The 20,004-nt window shown below is 41.4% G+C and overlaps 1 protein-coding gene across 2 annotated transcripts in view; it reads left to right on the forward strand.

Moving 5' to 3' along the window:
* Positions 1 to 20,004, forward strand: part of F13A1 (coagulation factor XIII A chain) — a 60,107-nt gene that overhangs the window by 20,171 nt on the left and 19,932 nt on the right. For both annotated transcript variants that reach the window (XM_021386317.1, XM_021386316.1), the window contains 4 exons: positions 4,974 to 5,092; positions 10,898 to 11,005; positions 13,509 to 13,683; positions 17,288 to 17,426. In XM_021386317.1, coding sequence (XP_021241992.1) covers positions 4,974 to 5,092; positions 10,898 to 11,005; positions 13,509 to 13,683; positions 17,288 to 17,426 — 541 coding nt within the window. The remainder of the gene's footprint in view (positions 1 to 4,973; positions 5,093 to 10,897; positions 11,006 to 13,508; positions 13,684 to 17,287; positions 17,427 to 20,004) is intronic.

The raw sequence follows: 20,004 nt of genomic DNA on the forward strand, positions 1-20,004 counted from the left end.
GCCCCCAGCTTACGTGTCCAAGTGTGCCACAATGGCTTCAAGTCCTGGCCCTTGCCAACTATTGTAGCTTTCGTTTTCTGTGTGCTTCATTTGGATGTGGATTTGCTTTCTTTCCCTCCTAAGCAGTTTGGACTAATTGGCTTCTGTGTCTGCCTTTTCCCCTTTGTGTTAGAAGAGCAAGGGCAGTGTTTCTCCACGCCTTATCCTCTGGCTGGGAAAGTTTGTGCAGTGGAATGACAAAAGGGTATAAAAACTCAGGCAGTTAAACTGCACAGAAAACAATAGTTTGAAAATCTCCTGGACTTGTTTGCTGGGTTAATAGCTAAGAAGAAGAGTCTGAGTAAAAAGCCTCATTAAAAAGAGAGAAGGCTGATGCCAGGAATGAATGGGGATTGTTATCGCAGGGAGCAGAGTACAAGCTCCGTCAGTGTCTAGTGCAGCTCTCCAGCTCATCATTTTAGAGAAACATCAATGTGTCTGTATGAGCTTTTCTTTAAGACAGAGGCATTTATGCCCTTTCTTGTTACTTCTTTTTTCACTGTAGTTCACTTTTGACATATTTTCCCAGGCTGAGATGCATTTTTTTTTTCTGCTGTTTCGGAGCAAGTCTGTATGCTTTACCAGTTAAGCTACAGAGCAGCTTCTGTTCTTTGCTTCCAAAATCACCAGATGCTTTTATATGGTTAGGGCTCATCACCAAGAATACTTTACAGATGCAGATGTGGGGCCTCATCCTGCAAAATGATATGCATCTGGCCCCAAACATTTTGAAATTCAGCAAGCGAGTGGATTGACATTTCAGGTGAAATTTGCATTAGTTAATAAGCAAAGTAAAGCCTGCAAGGAGAGGCAGCATCCTCTCTTCAGCCAGCTGACATAGCTGGTAAAAACAGTCATGCTTTTGGGCACACAGAGCCCTCTTCAGTTCTGAAACAGGAGATACAAATGGCAAGTCATTAAGGATAACTTCTTTGAGTATAACTTGACTCTTAGCAATATCAGACTACATGAAAGCAGAGAATGGCTCCTTTGATCTAGGTACTGTGAGCTTCTCTTTCCAAGGAGGTGCTGAGCCAGCGACATTCTGCTTGGGAACACTCGGTGCCTATCAAGAAAAGACTTTGCATGGTCTCTTGTGGCTCTCCTAGGTGGAGATGCATAGTGTATCTATCTGTAAGTTGCAGACTCATGGGCTGAGGATTGTGTTTCATTCACACAAGCTTTCTGCAAAGTGTTTTAGATTAGAGCAATTAAATGTGTTGCAGCTGACACTTCTACTTACGTCCTTCAAACGTCCTGTTACAGTTTGAGGATTAGTAGCATGTGATTGCCTTTGGACATCTCTAATATCACAGAATCATGGAATCATTAAGGTTGGAAAAGACCACTAACATCATCTAGTCTAACTGTTCACCCATCACCATCCATCACCACCATGCCCGCTATATACTACGTCTCTAAAATGTTATGTGTGATCAGGTATCCAAATTTGACCCAGTAACATTTTCTGGTGTTCGTAGCCATATAATAAATTTTATGTTTGTACTATAGATTCCAAAAATTCACAAATTCAGAGATTTGTATCTCTGCTACATTCACATAGGCAAGAACCAAGAACCAGCCATTGCACAGCATCATCCTCAGCTTGGTCCTGGGTGGACTAGATTTTGTAGATACCTGCAAGAGCTTTCCCAAGTTCCTACGTCGAAGGGAGGCCAGGTGCTGAAGGCATACCACCTTCACCCATCTGCTGGAGCTGCTGCCTCAGCTGTCACTGTGTGCAGGAGAAGATGACATTTCCAGCTCCAGTGGTTGCTCTGCTGGGGCAGGGGTTTCCCAGGTGCACCAGTACCGGAGAGGGGCCTCTCATGGCCATTCACTTTCTGAAAGGGACAGAGCTTCTCTGCACTTCTTACCTCTGTCATAAGGAGCCTGCATTCAGTGGGATTTCTCACCTGCACTACTGTCCTCACATGAAGTGTATTTTTACCTTATCCATCTTCAAACAAGGAAGCATAGAGGATTATTTGCTTCTTTGTAGCACTGCTAGTGTCTTAGTAATTTCCCAGGATAAAAGAAGTAAGTAGAAAAACCTTAAACTGCTAGAGAAAAAGAACAAACAAATCCGGTGCTTTTTCTTGGAATTCTTCTGTTTGTCAGATGTGAAATTCCACTTGCACCAAATAATTAGGAGCCGTACTATGTAGAGCATGCTTAGCATCAAAGTAGTCACAAATGCCTCGTATTTTCTTCTAAACAGTTCTCAAGGGTAGTGAGAGCTGTCAAAAATCAAAGCAGCTGGCTTTTATGTGGAACACAGAGGCCCATTTTACTTTATCAAAAAATAGAAATAATTTAAAATAATTGACAGAGAAGTTAATCAATTTTCATCCAATTTAGCAAAGATCATGCAGTCTTGAAATAACGTAAGCATCTCAATTGATACCAACAAGATCAATATTGATATTTATAATCCCTGAAAGAAAACAACAGCTGTCAAGAAGGCATGTGCACACACTCTGCTGAATGCATAACTGTATGGAAGCAGGTGTGAGTTGTACTCCTTGAAATGCATTCTCTGTACTGTTTGTACACACGTGCTTTGATAAAACCCAGAGCTCAAGGAGTCAATACACGTAATCGCTCCATAAGCAAATCGGGCAGATCCATCCTAATGACACAGAGCCTTGCGTGATTTGCAGTATCTGCAACGTTTTTGGTGGGATGTTGTGCAGAGCTTGTTTAGAACTGCGAGCTAGACCTCAAGAAAGTCATGTAATACAGTGCTTTCGAAGTATACAAGTCACTGCTGGCGTAAATAACTGTAGCTTTTGGATCCACTGTCAAGTTTTAACACTCTCTCTGTCACCTGGTGGCTTCTCAGTGTAAACTCATGATCTTCTGCTTTGTGCCTGAATGCAGATTGACTCGATTGTAGGTAGTGTCAGGCTTATGAACAGCCCTTGTTACATCCCAGCTCTAAGACGCCAAGTGAGTAGCACCATGCCTCTGCACAAAGAGAGAGCCTCAGACCTGCCTGCCTCAGGGAAAACCAGACAAAACCTGCTGTTTTTCCATCTGCTCTGATTCTGATGTAGCCTGCCGAGCCTGTACAGCATCCTTGTCAAAAGCACAATGGAAAGCACTGATCTCTTCAAATGCAAAAAAACCTTCTTACATCCAGTACCTGCTTCCATATCGTTCCTTGCACACCAGTGTGAAGGTCATGATGTTATATATCTATACATAATCCCTTCTGTATTATATAGACACGTGGCTATAAATGCATCTGCGTGAAAATAAAAATTCCAGCAGGGTCAGGTGTACAGACTGGCAAAACTCTTCACCTACTTGAAGTCAGTGTGAGTTTTGCCATTGATTTTTCAGAAGGCTCAGATTTTAGCTGTTTTCAGCTGAATTGCAGTTTTATGGGCAAATGGAGAAGCTCCTGAAGATGAGTTTTAGAAGGAAGTACAAATCTGATTTGAATTTCAACAAAATAGAACAAATCAATAGGCTTTTAAAGTGAAATAATCCCATAGTAATTTGTAGTAGGATGCAGAAGAAATTGTCTATGGCAGTGGTAAGTGGCAGTTTTGCACTTGCCCATATCACACATTCACAGGTTACCGCTTCCCTTTAATTTGCTATCTGGTGCCACGTTACTGATTTCCTCAAATTAATTAATCCCCAAACCATTAAATGTTTGTTTAAGTGGTACCTCTTAGTCACAAAATATCATTATTGGCACAGGAAATAAATCCTCAACAGTTCTAACATCATAGAATTTCCCATCCATTTCATGTCTACCCATGAATATCTGAATAGTTTCATGTAGTTCAGGGTTATTTATATATGTCAGCAATGGGTTATTTAAGTATGTGAATCCTCTTTGCAGGATGAGGGTCCACTCATATTATTTTGACTGATATTAGGCCAATCTAGGATGTATGTTTTACATATGTTTTGATGAAGATGTCTTCCAAATACTTCCAGTTTTCGTTTGGACAAACTGAGAGACCTGGGACCGTTCAGCCTGAAGAAGAGAAGACTAAGGAGGGATCTTATCAATGCTTATAAATGTCTAAAGGGTGGGTGCCAAGTGGATGGAGCCAGGCTCTTTTCAGTGATACCCACCAGCCGGACAAGGGGCAATGGGTACAAACTGGAACACGGGAAGTTCTGTATGAACGTGAGAAATAACTTAGTTACTTTGAGGATGACAGAGCACTGAAACAGGCTGCCCAGAGAGGCTGTGGAGTCTCAGTCTCTGAAGATATTCAAAACCTGCCTGGACACTTTCCCATGCAATCTACTGCAGGGAACTGCTTTAACAGAAGGATTGGACTTGATCTCCAGAGGTCCCTTCCAACCCTTATGATTCTGTGATTCTGTGTAATTTTGTGATTTCTCCTCATACTGGCTGGTCAGTCAAGCTACATGGGGAAGGAACACTGCAGTCAATAACTTATGTATGGAAAAAGCAATCAAACTCTCCTGTTAATACACTATAAAAGCCGTATTCCAATTTTTGTAATGCACTACAGATTTTTCTTTAGATCTCTTGACTTGAACTGTTTTCCGTTAACTTTAATAGGTTAGAAATTGTTCTTTGATCTGTTTGTACAGATGCAGAATTGCATCATGGTGCTCCAACTTTTAAATTAGTGATACACAGTAACCATAAAATTCTTGATAAGATGTGACATTTTAATCATAGTTTTCAGATCTTGAGAGAACAGGCAGGATTTGTCAGCATTTTTGCATCTTGTGTGCTGCTAAGTTCTATATCATATTTCTAACCAGGGTCACTATCTCTTATTCTGTATTCTGTTGAAGCAAGTGATGCTTTGTTTGATGGGTGATGGGCACTTCTCATCAAATATGGCTGTACTATATGCTAATTATTTTTATCTGCCCAATATAAAATCTAAGTGGCTACACTGATGTTTGCTTTGGATAAATTGATACAGTGGATGCCGTGTACCTGGATGACGAGAAGGAAAGGGAAGAATATGTCCTGAATGATGTCGGTATTGTTTTCCATGGAGACATCAATGAAGTGAAATCAAGAAGCTGGAGTTACGGTCAGGTGAGCTATTTGGACTTTCTCTGACTGCTCCCAGTAGGACAGCAAATGAATTTAATCGACAGCAGACTGTGGTTGAGACTGTGGGCTCTGGAGTGCATTATTGGTCTCTCCTTCAGAAACACAAGGAGGTATAGTTTTTAAAATTGTACGAAGTGGGTATATATCTAATCCAGAAAAGCAACGTTATAATAGCTAGTATTTAAAGACCTTGTTTTAGGGGCACATTTCAGATACTAAGAGGCTTCCTGTTGAAAGCTATAATCATTAGCTGAGGTTTTAACTATGCAGCAGCATTTCTGCTGCTGTGTTGCTGCTGCTTCAGGATCAGACTGATTTGGTGAAAGACAAGAAGTTTATTTATTTAGCAGCGGGTTGTATTCCCTTTTGACTCTTCCTTTCAGTTGTAGCAACTTGGTGGAAGTAATTCTTATATTTTCAGGAGTCAGCTTTTTTTCGGGTTCCTATTACAAACTGAGGTTTGGTGCCAGAGTTTTAAAATTCCTTGCCACAGTGACAAGGGGGGGAACTTCTCCCTTTGCTGTCTGGACTTGACAACTTCACTCTCCAAAGATGTGGGAAGCACAGTTCTGTCTGGCTGGTGTGCGGTAGAGATATCCCCTCAATGTTATCAGCCCCTTACTGCTTACCTGTTTTATCTCAATCTATTTGTAATCACTAGACATCCTGAAAGTCCCTGTGGGATGAAAGAGTTAAGTTGTGTGAGAACAGGAAAAAAAGCATTCAAGAGCAACATCAAAATTAGCAAAGCTAACTCTGATTGTCACTCAGGGGTATTCCAATGGACAGTTATTGGACATGGCTCACCTTACCTTCTGTTTTTTTCACAACAGCACCATTAAGAAAGTATTGAAGTACTCCCTTCATCCTGCAGTGATGGATCCATTCAGCACTCATTGCACCTCCGCGGCACAGCCTTGCAGAAGGGACCCTCTTGCTTTGCATTCTCACCCTCAGCTGAAGGCTGCCTTGGAGCTTAAGCTGGATGGATTGCCACTGTGCTTGCACTGGAGAGCTCTTCAAACTTGTATCGCTCTTGCTTCCTTATTTAAGGGTGCGATCTCATCTTTTTTTTCCCACAGCAGTGCTGCCTCAGGGAGCTTCTGCCTTTGCACCTTTCCAGTGGTTGCCTCAGCGCTGTTGTTTGTGGGGTTTGAAAGAGATCCTGTCTGAGCTAAAAATAATCCTTCAATAAGGTGAGGGGGAAGCAACTCCATAAACTGAGGGTTCGTCTGAGAGAGACAGGTAGAACCAGATCCCGAGGCCAAAGCTGGGTGTGCATTTAAGTTGACCAAAAATGCCCCCTCCTGGCCCTTCCTTCCCCCTGCAAGTGTTTATACAGCCATGCATTGAATCAGACCAGAGAGCTGACCTAGCCGAACAAGCAGCTCCTTCCTTTCTTTCTCTTTCTTTCTTTCTTTCTTTCTTCCTTTCTTCCTTTCTTTTTTTCTTTCCCTTGGGTTGTTATTCAGGCATGCTCTGCTCCTAGATTTGGGATTCACTCTGTGACAGATGTAGGGGAGGGAGAGAGGGGGATGAGTGGCTGGAGATGGAAGGTGTTGCTTCAACCAGCTGCTGGATTTATATCCTAAGATGCTGAATTTATGGCCTATAGTGGTTTGGCCTGAGGTGCTTATATTCTGCAAATCCAGCACCTTCCTGACACAAACACCAACCTCCCTTGAGAAACTGCATTATTTATTTGGTTCTGCTAGGAGGCAGCTCTGTTTGGGAGGTTAGAGCTGTTCCACATCCCTTTGTCGTGTGCTTTTCCTTCCGGTGTTGTCTGACACTGGAGAGCTTGATTTCCACCCTGGGCTGTCATGCACCTTTTGTTGCCCATGTGACAGCTTAGTGTGGCAAATGCATCAAAGCCAAGAGTTGTTCCAGAGTCCATCATTATTTTTCTAAGGGTGAAACAGACATCTTACAATTAAACACAAGGGAGAAATATTATTCTGGTTCAGAGAGATGGAGGATTTGATGTTCCTGATGTTACCCTACAAATTCCCAGCCATTAAAACGTGTATTTTCCTCATTTTTAGCAATCTTGTATGCTAAAACTAGGAGCATTGCTGTGCACTAGCAGCAGATATACCCTGTTATGGGTATATCATACATATATGCTGTGTGTATGTATCATATATAGTCCTTTACAACAGTGTTAGTAAAAAGCATAAGGCCACGTACAGTCATAGAGCTGTAAGGTATATGGTCTTACACAAAAATACAGATAGACTTGTGCATAGTAATATTCACAGGCTAAAAATTTCTTTGAACAATGACAGCTGAAAGCTTTAACTGAGGTTGTAAATTAAAAAGGAACATGCAGTTCAAAACTAGATTATTAGTGGGAGATAATTCTTGCAGCTGCCCTTTTTAATGAGCAGCATCAAGTTGAGAGGAGGAAAGGCAAGAAAAATGGACCCAGGAAGAAAATACAACAGGCCACTTGAAACATGGCTATAATGAGTGAGGATTCGGGATGAGGATGTTCCTTGTAACATGACTGTGATTCCTTTCTTCTAAGGATGTGCAAATTGCCAATCACTCAGAAAAGCCCAAGGGGAATTGAGGAGAAATTTGGCTTTGGAAGAAATCTAGGCACATAGGAGCTCTCCAGCTGAGAAATATTGGAAGCTGGATGCTATATTGATCTTTTAACACTGCCTTTTTTTTTTGGAGAAAAGTAAAATAAAGCAAGTGAGCATAGCGTTGTTGTTGTCATGTTGAGCTTATTCATGTCCACCTGAGCCCACCGCACAAACGTAATTTCGTGGCATGTGCACTTGTTAAGGTCAGACCACAGGCAGTGTGAGATCTCATCTGCCTGTAACCAACTATGGGAAACATAGACCTAATTCCACCAGAGCAAAAGGTGATGCAGCCCCTCTTACTTGGATTTAATTGAAGTTTTTCTACTAGAAGCAGTTTAGCAGGAAAGGAGAATGCCCACTGAAGGCCAGTCTCACTTAAATGCATTGCTCTATAGTGCAGTGCAAAGCAATGTGCAGGCAGAGCCTCTTTTCCTGTATGTTTTCCCATGCCTTGTCTTCCTTCCACAGCCTTTTCCAGGTGGCTGTGCCAAACTTCCTTTCTCCTGAATTTGGCTTGTTCCCATTTCAGCTTGTGTCAAACAGACAATGCCAGTGCCTGGCCTACGTCTGCTGATCTGTCCTGGCTGCCTACCTGTCTTGGCTGTTTCATTTGATATTTCAAGGGTACTCAGCCTTATGTGTGTTATTTGTCTGTTCTGCTTCCCTCTAGATATTATTTTCATGCCAAGATAGAGAGCAGGAAACTAATTTAGTTTGATATAGTGTTTTTAAGCAGTAAAGGAAGGCAAAACTGGCTTTAGCCCATGTTACAGTGCTTTGCATCCTACGCTGCTTCATTAGAGTAAGGCAGCTAGACTTTACAGGCTGTCCTATGTCCCTTCTCCTATTAATCCAATTACTTCACAGTCATTTATATCATTTTGTAAATGCTAAGGTGGAAGGCAATAACTCTGATAGTAATTTCTTTCCTCTTTAGTCTTCCTGTATATGCTGGCAAGATTGACAGTGTCTCATAAACTGTAGATAAGAGAGATTTAATTTGCAAGCTAAACTTCTTATTGATTTAACTGAGCTCTTAGACACTGATGATGACTTGAAGAACAGAGAGCTCTTTTTGATCCTGGTGAAAGTGATAAATCGTTGGGCCAGGCCAAAAGAAGAGCGAACCTGAAGCAGGAAAGAGCCTCTATGACGGCCCAGAATTTACACTGTCTGTCTGTTCTCCTTGGGAAGCAGGGTCTCCACAGCTCTCCCATTCACCTGACATTGCTTACGGCACATATCACTGGAGTAGAGTAGAGAACATAGCGTACAATTATTCCACTTCCTAGGAATTATACAATACTAGGAATAGGACATTTGGAGCTGCTGACCCGCTTCCTTGCTTGCCTGAACACTATGAATTCAGTTTTGCTCAATAAGTCTGTAAGGTGCGACATACTAGCAAACTTCCAGAGAAGTAATTCAGTGCTGGTGTGCATGACAGATCTGAGGAACAGTATGAGGAGAAAGGTGTGCTTCCTTGGAGGATGCTTGCTGGAGTTGTTTAGCTTGAAGAAGTGAAGGCTCCAGGGTGACCTCATTGCTGTCTTCCAGTACCTAAGAGGAGCTTATAAGCAGGAGGGAGACCATTTTTTTACACTTCCTTTTTGCCCAGAGAAACTGTGGATGCCCCATCCCTGGAGATGTTCGAGGCCAGGTTGGGTGGAGCCCTGGGCAGCCTGAGCTGGTGGGAGTCAGCCCTGCCCATGGCAGGTGTTGGGACTGGGTGGGCTTTAAGGTCTCTTCCAACCTAAGCTATTCTATGATTCTATGATTCTGTTAAAAGGATACATACTGTGGCAGTTTGCTGAGTAATGAGATCCAGGCAGGCCCAAAAGAAAATGTTTCTTGGACAGGAAAAGGCTGAGAGTGATGAAACACAGAGGTATTTCTTTTATGCTTATGCCCAAGCTCAGCTGGTGCCTATAAGGGAGAGGCCAAAGGGGTCATGGACTCTCCAAGGATGCTACCCCCATCCCTCCCATCTTTTTTGCAGCACTGACAGAAGTCTTGATTCTTCAAGGCTTCCTCCTCAGCTCTCTGGCCTCACCCCTGCTCTTCCTGTGCCTCTCCCAGGCTGCCAGGCCTGGCATTTGTTTGCCTTCTGCAGGATGCAAAACTCAGATCACCCTCATCTGCTGAGGAGCCTTAAACCAGGCTGGAGATGGTTTCAAAATCAATACAGCTCTAGTTGCAGCTGGGCACAAGAGCAAAAATCTTGTTTGCATGAACCATATCTCTAAGGATGCAAATGGAGGACATAAAGCTGAGTATGGCAAGGGGATGAGCTGAGTGGAGTTTCTGTTACGGCTTTGAATGCTAATATAATACTGTGTTTTCAGTGAAACTGGAAGGCATTTTTTTATTAATGTGTGTTTCCTTGTCCCCTACCATTTTCCAGGGGACAGAGATATTTTCCTTTGCTATGCAGTTTCTCCTAAGGAAAATGAAATACATCACAGGGCAAGTTCTGTGACAAATGGTTTCTGGTCTATTTAGGCACCTCTGCCCTCAATTCATTCCTGTGCTTGTTCATGCTGGATCGAAGAAAGTGTACCTTTCCACTCTATTTTTGAAGAAGACTACTTTAGGTCACTTGGTATTTTTTACGTCTAAGTTTCACAGACCAGGATTAATCCATTTAATTAACTTTTGGCTTGTTAATTTTAAACATTTTACTATTTTAGTTTAAAACTTAAGCGTCTTCATATTAGCTGTGGTAAATCATTTATTGGTCAACTTCTCAGCGTTGCATTGGATATATCAGAGAAGTTCTGAAATGAACAGGTCTGGAATCTGTGAAGGACATGAAGTCCTTAGCGAGCAGACTAGCTTATTGTAGTTATTATTATAATACCTTCCTATTATATACTTGTTAGCACTTAAAATTTTATGTCCTGTCAGAAAGGCTATGTTGTCATTTTAACCTTCTGGAAACCAGACTGAGATTGAATTGAAAATGACGCTCTCTTTTCCCTTAAAGCGTCTCACATTTTTTTTGCTATAGGTGGGCAATTATTCTAGAAGAAAACTTGTATTTTTAAACACAGAACTTTGACCTGACCAACTGATTTTGAAGCTGATCAGCTATTATAACAACAGTGAAAAATAACTTTGCCTTTGCTTTTCAGAATAAGATGTGACTTAACTTGCCCTCTATTTCTCTCTTTCTTTCCTTTTTATCTAGTTTGAAGAAAACATTCTGGATGCTTGCCTTTTCCTGATGGACAAAGCAGAACTGGAGTTGTCTGGGCGTGGAAACCCAATCAAAATCTGCCGTGTTGCCTCTGCAATGGTATGCAGTAGATGCCCAAGATGTGTCAGAAGTGACTCTCTAATCAAAACCAGGCTGGTTTCATGGCCTCTGTGCCCTCACATCCTCACTGTGGCAGGTGCCAGATCTTTTATCCATTCTGACCTCTGGGATCTGGCACTTTATTTTATTCCACTAAAGGTGAAATCTTTATGTGAGTTCAGCATCCTGAGAGTGCGGCCTCATTGGCATGAAAGCCGCTTTTAAATGTTGCACTTTCATGCATGCTAGCATTTTTTACGGCGCTGTGCTTATTTTTTGGTAGATGAGATTATTGAGAAAGCTATTTCTTTCATGGATGGTGAGGCACCATGATGGGTGAAATTTGGGATGAGGAATTGGGAGACTTTGTGTGGACTCTAGCACTAACCTCAAAAGGGCCTTAAGACCCTGCAAAGCGGGGTGGAACTGGGCCTGATTTTCAAGCCTCAGACAGCCTCCTCAAGCTGACAGTATTTACATGAGGTGCCTTGGCTCCAGGAGAACACAGTAGAAGATCTTAAGCACAGGGTCCACATAATTTTCCATTCTCAGAATGGAAGTGCCCAAAATTTCCAGAAGCAAAGGGTAGGGAGAAGGCTTCCTACATCTCCATTCTTTCCAGCTGTTAGGCATCAAGAGTCATACTGTGTGTATAACAGCAGCCCCATCTCTAATATTCAAGCTGGAAGACTCATCCAGAATTTAAAAGGCAGAGGCTGAGTTCACTCCACTGTCTTTTGGAGGTCTGAACCTTCTGCTTCCCTGAATAATATGCTGCTCGTTGAGCTAGTATCATTAGATGTTTTCCCAGGCCAGCTGCTAAAAGAGTCTCCACAAAACATGACCACTGAAGATGACCCACTTATTACAGAATTTACCCAGACTGTAGGAGAGTTAACTCTTTGTCTTAGATAATATTGAAGCAGGATATCCAGCCTCTCAGTTAGTGCCACATGCTGAATGTTATGTAACACAAAGTTAAGTACGATAGCTTCAGCGAGGAAGATTGAGATCACCTCCACTTCTGTATTTTGTTTTGGTCTTCTGATTATTTCTTTTACTCCAGACATTAGAAGTGTGGCTTCACACCTCTCGCGACAGAGGTGAGAATTGAATGTGGTTCCTTTACAATTGCTGCATTAATCACAGGTCCCTTAAAAGGTCCCTCACGCAGAGATGCTGGAAACCCTATGAGCAGAAGAACATAATGTTATGAACCGGAAATGGGCATAGAAACTACTTATGTTTTGAGCCACTCAGCCATTTTATGTAGGTGGAGAAGTTTTCTGCTGCAAATCCAGGAGTCAGTGGACTTCAGATATCTGCAGGATTAGGCCATTGCTGGGTGGGAGTTCTGGCCATATGAAATCTGAACATCAATAAGAAGTGGCCAAGAGGTACTGAAGCCTCACCTGTGTTCCTTACCCTCATTCTTACTCAAGATGTTCTATGGTAGAGCTGAGCTTGTCTGGGGAGCTGCCCCTGTGCTGTAATTTTTCTGAAGCTGCAAAGCAAACAGAGTTGCCCCCTTCTTCCACTCCTTACAACCAGCAGAGAGCCTAAAGATCAAAATGCTGTCCTGTCCTTGAAGTGCCTCTTTTCTTGGCATGTTTTCCACAACAATGAGAGATGGGCACAGCCCCTTAACCCTTTGGTTGTGACTCTGAATACTTATCTCGTTCAGTCCTAGGGTTCACGGGAAGTCGATTTTCTAATTATAAAACGGTAGTTAATCCAGCCAAAAGCTTTTAAATGAGAATTGTGATTTATTTGGCTGGCATGTAGCTGTTCCACATTAACATAATTAAAAGGTACAGAGCGAATGAGCTTTTTGCACAGCCTCAACTGGTTTGGTTCAAATTGCAGCTTGGAGATGTATTGCTCATTAATGCCTATCAGTATAGCCATTAGTCAGCAAAACTCCATGCTTTGTGTAATCTTACCAAGGGAAAACCTGTACAGCAAATTCCTTCTTGTTTTCATGTGTGCTGGACTGAAGAAATTAGTCTCCACTCTAAAAATAACAGTGGACTGATTCTTCTCTCTGTCCACTGTAAATTGGAAGTGATTTTATTAAAATATCTGGACTGGCACAGACAGAAAATCAGATGATGTTAGGAAAGAAGCTGGTTTAACATTTCTGAGGCTTGCTTACAAATTTATAACTGATCGTGTTTATTAAAAATACATAGCAATGAGCATGTGTAGTGTTAATAAAACGTACTAAACTAGCAACATGAATGCTCATTGTGGTGATTTAATTGCACTATTATTTTTAAGTTCCTGACCTTGATTCAAAATTATTCAGTGATGGTGAATCCACTACAGCCCTTACAAGATTGTTCTGTTCATCTTGTATCTTCATAATTAAACATTTCTGTGTTATTTCTAGCCTAAACTTAGCTATATTCAATCTCTCCTGTACTATCTTGGTCTGCTGGGTTAAAGAGCTCTTTATTATTTAGTTTCTGACACCCATAAAACTCATTTCCTTTGTCTTTAGATCAATTCCAAGGATGATAATGGTGTTTTGGCTGGATCATGGGACAATCTCTATGCTTATGGAGTCCCACCTTCAGCCTGGACAGGAAGTGTGGACATCCTCTTGGAATATTACAGTTCTAAGCAGCCAGTGCGATATGGACAGTGCTGGGTCTTTGCTGGTGTCTTCAACACATGTAAGTATCAGTGAGAAAAGTTTCATGCTGCTATGTGATTCTTATATAGCAGAATGAGTTTTAGGTTAAACTAGCTAAAATGCTTCTTGGCTCTGTGATGGTCAGGAGTAAATGGCAGGGATACTTAAAAATGCCTGGCCAAAGTAGACTCAATAGCTGCACTCCCAGAATGATATATTAACTATCTATTTGTACAGAAAAATGTATTTATTGAGTCACAGAGGCTAAATTTGGGGGAGAGAAAGTTAGTCTTTTGGTATGCTCTCCATTTCTGTTAGGAAACATGAGATGGACAGGGAGCTTGTTGTCTAAATTTGCGACATAAAGCTATTACCCAATATGGGGTATTGTGGAGGTATCTCTGCTCCAGAAAGGCTTAACACTGTACTTGACAAGGGATGTTGGCCCGTTTTCTGAATTGTCTGGCATTACAAGGCTAAATCTTAATACGTTTGCTCAAACTAGAATAAATGTATTCCAACATTGCAGCAAAAGAGACCTTTCAGGTTTTAAAACAAAGTAGGGAAAGCAGTGCTGGATTGGTCTCTCTCTTTTTTTTTTTTTTTTTTTTTTTTTTTTTTTTGCTGTCTAGCACTTGCTAACAGCATCATCCCAAATGAATACTCCCTAAACGCTGGAATACACTGGGGTATAATAGTGGTAAAGAAAGACACTGTTGATGTAAAAGATGCATTTATACAGATAGTGGGGACAAGACATTGGGAGCAATGCATGTGTCAAAAGCTCTTTGCTAATACAGAGCCAAACAGTTCCTTTGCTTATGGCACAAGCCAATAGAAGAAGCTGAACAGAAAATAAAAGTGAGTCTGGCTTAAACATAGTGATATCCCGTAGAGGCACTTACAGCTCATGTATTTAAGTGTCAAACTGGAGATGGGGACCAGAACAGCCTAGGACCAAGGGGATACAGTGGACATTTTTGCAGGCTTGGACTCTACTTTGCATTACGTACTTCTCAGCCACAGTTGAAGGTTGAAGCTTTGCTTCTTGTATTTAAGATATAAAGAGAAACTTGCAAAAAAACTCCCCATGAAACTTTTCCCTTTTTTATCTCTCTCAACGCTGTTACATGTTGCTCTCTTCAGGAATAGCATCATGCTTTTCTTTACATTATACTTGTAACAAAAATGAAGGAGATTAATCATCCATCTTCTGCAGCAAACATGGAAATTAAATAATTAACAACACGTTACAAGACTGGCTTTTCATCCTTTGGCAGCCCTAGGTATCTCTGCATTTTCACTTTTTTTTTTTTTTTTTTTTTTTGTCTGTCCCATATACATTCATTTCATTCAATGCATAGTTTTCCTTCTGTCGAGGTAACTGAATGTTGTAACTCAGTTACCTGGGTTAGTTCAAGAGCTATTCAAAACAGTAGGGACCTCAGAAATAAAGCTCTGTTCTGACCACCTATCCTTCTGCTGGCACACACTTCTCACAGCTCCGGGGGAGGATTCAGTTTCAGGTTTCTCTGCTTCTGTTTCATATATCTGGAGAGGTTTGTGCTTTGATTTAGGAAGACTCTGGCAGGTGCTCTATCCTTTGAGATATGAAATAGTTCATTTTATTTCTGGTGCCATGGGAATATCAATCCATCCAAAGAACCTGAGAGACGTCTACTTCCTTCTCTGCCTGAGGTCGTATGGTCTGTACTTGATATTCCTCGGTCTCTGCACAACACAATGAGTTCAGAAAAGCCCTTGCAAACATTTCTTATAGATGCAGTTCATCATAGTGATTTCCACGGGCCACTTTCTCTCACTACCAGTGCCTCTTCTGTCTTTCTCTATATCCCAAACATACATACGGGTTCTTCCGCTTTCCCACTGCACTGGCTCTGGATCTCTGCTACATGGTATTTTGCCTGTAGGCCAATGTGAAACTGGGGCAATGCTGTGGAGGTCTGGAGCCTACTGTGTTAAATGGAGAGGCTTATTAATCAGGGTCAAAATTAGATTCAGTTTGCTGACTATTTGACTCAAGCCAGAGACCTGGGACTTCTTGCTGTGAGGCTTACTGAATATGAAGCTTACTGTATAAAGTTTGTTGAGCGTTATGAAATTAAAACATTGTTCAGTGGCTAATCTGTTGCATAGCCATTTACATGTCCAGCTGCTGACCACTCCAGAGAGAGGAAAGCAAAAGCCTAAGCAAACATTTTGAACTTAAAGTATTGTTTTGAGTTGTATTTTGCATTTTTTCAGCTGCCAATGTTTTATCATTGTGACCAGTCCATCTTTCCAAGGTTACTATTTTGTAAACTCTGAATAGTCATCCATTAAAAATGCTAAAACATTCTGAAAAATGCTCATTAATCTTGAAATTGTCAGACAAATTATTTTCAATGAGCCCTGATGGCTCATGTGGTGGAAACCTGGGAGTGCGCTTGAATTAAGTTTAATCAATAGATACATATGGTATTGGATGCATTCAGGTAATTTTTCATCCAGTAACTTGAAATGAATGTGCAGTGCTACTCTGTATTGAGAGTCACAGTGGTGACACTAATGAATATACAAAACCAAGCAGTAGCAGAAAGGGTTGGTCAGCACTGCAGCACTGGCACTATTTAAAAATAAAGCTTTTTGACCAAAATGTTGCCCTTTTCCAAAAAAGTCCTGTTTTCTGCAGAACCATGTTGGCTCCTAAGTCAGAAAACAGGAACTTTTGTTAGACAAAAGTCATAACATTCCATCTGTACAGGTTGAGTTGATTTGTCACCCTGTGTCTCCACTTCCCTCTTGGACTGTGCTCCGTGTCTACCAGCAAGGGTGCACCACAAACAGAGAAGTCTAATGAGTCACTACTGCACTTCAGACATAGCCATAGCTTTCCCACATGCCCCAACTTCACCTCTTGTCAGCTGGGGCAAGGGTTGTCAGCTGCACTGTGGTGGTTTGAAATTTAGGGGTAGGGAACTTTTTTTTTAATCCTCCTCTTTAAGATCCTTTATGGGAAGGAACCGTTGACTCCAAAGTACTATTGCTTAGAAATCAATACAAATTATGTAATGCATTTTGTTCAGACTCAAACTCTGACATTTCTTTTACAAATAATGCAGTTTTCTCCCTTGTTAGGGAGCTTCTGCCTTATTCTTTATGTTCTCCAGGTGCCACCTGACAGCATATTCCAAAACAGGGAAACTCCAAATCAACCAGGAGACATTTTGTATTCATCTTCATTTTAGCATAGTCTCTCTTAATTCTCCTGGCTTACTGATGATAATAGGAGTCCTAATATATTTTGCATTCCACGGAACCTCAAAATTATTTTTCTTTATACCACATTTGATCCATTTCATCCAGATTTGCCCTGAAAAGCTGCTGTGTGGTCAGTATGCAAGACTATTGGTAACTGGCCAATTACGCAGTTTTACCACTATGTATCTTAAATGCTCAGCATTTGGGGACCAAACAAAATGTTTAATATATTCTATATAAAGGAAGATGGGAGAATTTATTTGGACTGATTTGCCTGAGTTTTCCCATTTTATTCCTATTATAAAAATTTTCTCTTTACTTATCCTGTTATCTGTGAACACAATCCTCATATTTGTCCTTCTCACTACATTTCTCTGACACAGTTCTGAGGTGCTTGGGGATACCTGCAAGACTAATTACCAATTATTCTTCTGCCCATGACAACAATGCCAATTTACAGTTGGACTTCTTTCTGGATGACGAAGGGCAGGTGGACAACAAACTGACCAAAGACTCTGTCTGGTGAGTTTTCCTAGCAAATGCCTTTAATATGCCAACTATGCGTGTAGTAAAAAACATGACAAGAAATGTATGTGGTTTATTTATTTCTCTTTTCAATAAAGAACATTGCTAGCTTGCAGAAAACACAATGAACTGATGATAGGATGATGAATATGAAGTGCTTGTCATTTAAAGAGACAACCGAAGAAAAGTTAATGTATTTGTGCTCCTTAGGGCCAGGCTGGTTCCCAGAATGGAAAAAGGTGGTAGATTGAGCACTTCCATCAGTTTTGAGCCAGATTCAAAGAGATACGTTAGTACCCATGGAAAAACAACCTTCTTGTTCTGCTTCCACCTAATTCTTGTGATTGTAAGCTGCTTCTTATGTTTTGTACATGCAGTCAGTGTCATAAATGAGTACTTTCCCAAATAAGTCCAGTTGGTTGAAAAAAGCAAGCCAAGCTATTGCACATGTTTCTGAAATGCTATCACCAGATTTATAAAAAGAAACGTCCCTGGGAACAAGAAATGGACTACATATTATTTTAGAGAAGACAGTCCTCTACCTTTCTACTCAAACTCTTGCTGTCTCCTATCTGACAGGAGAAGTATAGCACATATTGATTATGTGCTCTGTTCAGTAAAAATTATGTGAGGGTTATTGGGCCTCAAGCCTTTCCTCCTCAGAGTGAAGCAGTGAATGTGACCTCTGTGTATATTGCTATATTCAGGAGATACTTGTCTTATTCAGTGTTAATATACTTGATTTGTGTCAATGATACCTTCACCTCATCAGCATAGCTACTCATCAGCTTGTTTCATTAACAGCTTAATCCCTGGAAGTCTTTATATTAAAACTGTAATAAATCCATTCTGTGGTGGATGAAATGACTGAGCCTGTTGCTGTAACCTCTTTAAGTAATTTCCATAATCTGTTACCAAGATGCAATTTAAGAAAAGCAATTAGGTTCATTTACATCTGAAGCCTGTATCATAACATCACAGGCACTAGGAGAGAATGTAAGGGACTTCTGGAAGTCCAGCAACCTGCTGAAAGCACAGTCAGCTACAGCAGTTTGCTGAGGGCTGTGTCCCTTTGGGTTTTGAGCATCTGCAAGGATGGACACTCCACAACCTCTCTGGGCACCCTGTGCAAGTGTTCAAACTCTTTCACAGTAGAGATGTTTTCTTCAGGCAAAATTTCCTGTGTTGTAGTTAATATCCATTGCCTCTTTTCTCATCACTGTGGGCCACTATCCAATTCTGTCTTCCCCTCACCCCTGCTTTCTAATCTCCAGGCCAAACAGTCCCAGCCATCTCAGCCACTCCTCGCGCACATCCTCTGAAAGCCATTCCTCATGGCTTTCTGTTTCTGCAAACTTGTCAAAGGCATAGCTGGTCACATCATCCAGGTCATTTACAAGCATGTTAAACAGTATCACACTCAGTATTAACCCCTGGGGTACGCAGCTAATGACTAACCTTCAGCTGGGTTTCATGCCACTGATCACAAGCTTCCGAATCCAGCAGTTCAGACAGTTTTCAGCCTGTTCACTGTCCACTTATCTGGTCCGTATTTCAAAAGTTTATCAGGATGTCACATGTCAATGAGGGAGTGCTAAAGTCAAAAGAAAAGCCAAAATGAAAAAACAACCATGCATTGGTCTCCCTTTGCCCACTCAGTCATTTTGTCACAGAAGGCTATCAGATTGGTCAGATATGGCTCCCTCGTGGTAAATCCATGGTGACTACAATCGCATTATCCTTAATATGTTTGAAAACATTTTCCAGAAGAATTTGCTCTATTGCCTTCTCAGGGATCAAAGTGAGACTGCTAAGTCTGTAGTTCCCTGGATGTTGCTGCTTCTCTATCATAGAATTAGAATTAGCTAGGTTGGAAAAGACCTACAAGATCATCCAGTCCAAATCTTGGAGAGAAGGATCATATTATTTTCTTTCTTAAATTCCTCAGGAACCTTCCTCTGTCACCAAGACCTTTCAAAGGCAAATGTGAGTGGCCTTACAGTAACGTCAGCCAGCTCCCTCACTGCTTGTACACCCATCCCATCAGGACCACTGGACTTCTATGTGGCCACAGAACTTGTTTGAATATTCCATAACTTGATGCTCCTGTACATGTGGTGAAGTTTCCTTATGGCAGGCTTCCACACTGGTTGCAGGTGCCTGTGATTCTGGAGGGCAAATCTTGGCAGAAATTAAGACAAAAAACATGGAGTACTTTGACCTTTCCTTTGTTGTCACCAGTTCCCTTGCCACGTTCAACTTTGGACAAGTATTTTGTGTAGTCTTCCTTTTGCCACTGATGTACTTGACTTTCTTACTGGCCTTCACATCTCTTGACTTAACTCTGCAGCCTGCTAAGCTGTATCTGATCCCTGTAGCAGCAGAACCTCAGTGCTTCTCATGAGGCTGGTCCTTCTGCAGTTCACAGAGCTGTAAAGGAACAGTCACAAGATCCAATGACTGAATGCCTCACTGTTCCGACAGTATGTACCTAGTTATGGATCACTGCCATGCTTTAGACTCTTCACTGTCCTATCTCTTCTTCTATGCATAAGCTGACCCATGAATCAGCTCT

This window comes from Numida meleagris, chromosome 2 (assembly GCF_002078875.1).
Source record: "Numida meleagris isolate 19003 breed g44 Domestic line chromosome 2, NumMel1.0, whole genome shotgun sequence".
NCBI classification, from domain to species: domain Eukaryota; kingdom Metazoa; phylum Chordata; class Aves; order Galliformes; family Numididae; genus Numida; species Numida meleagris.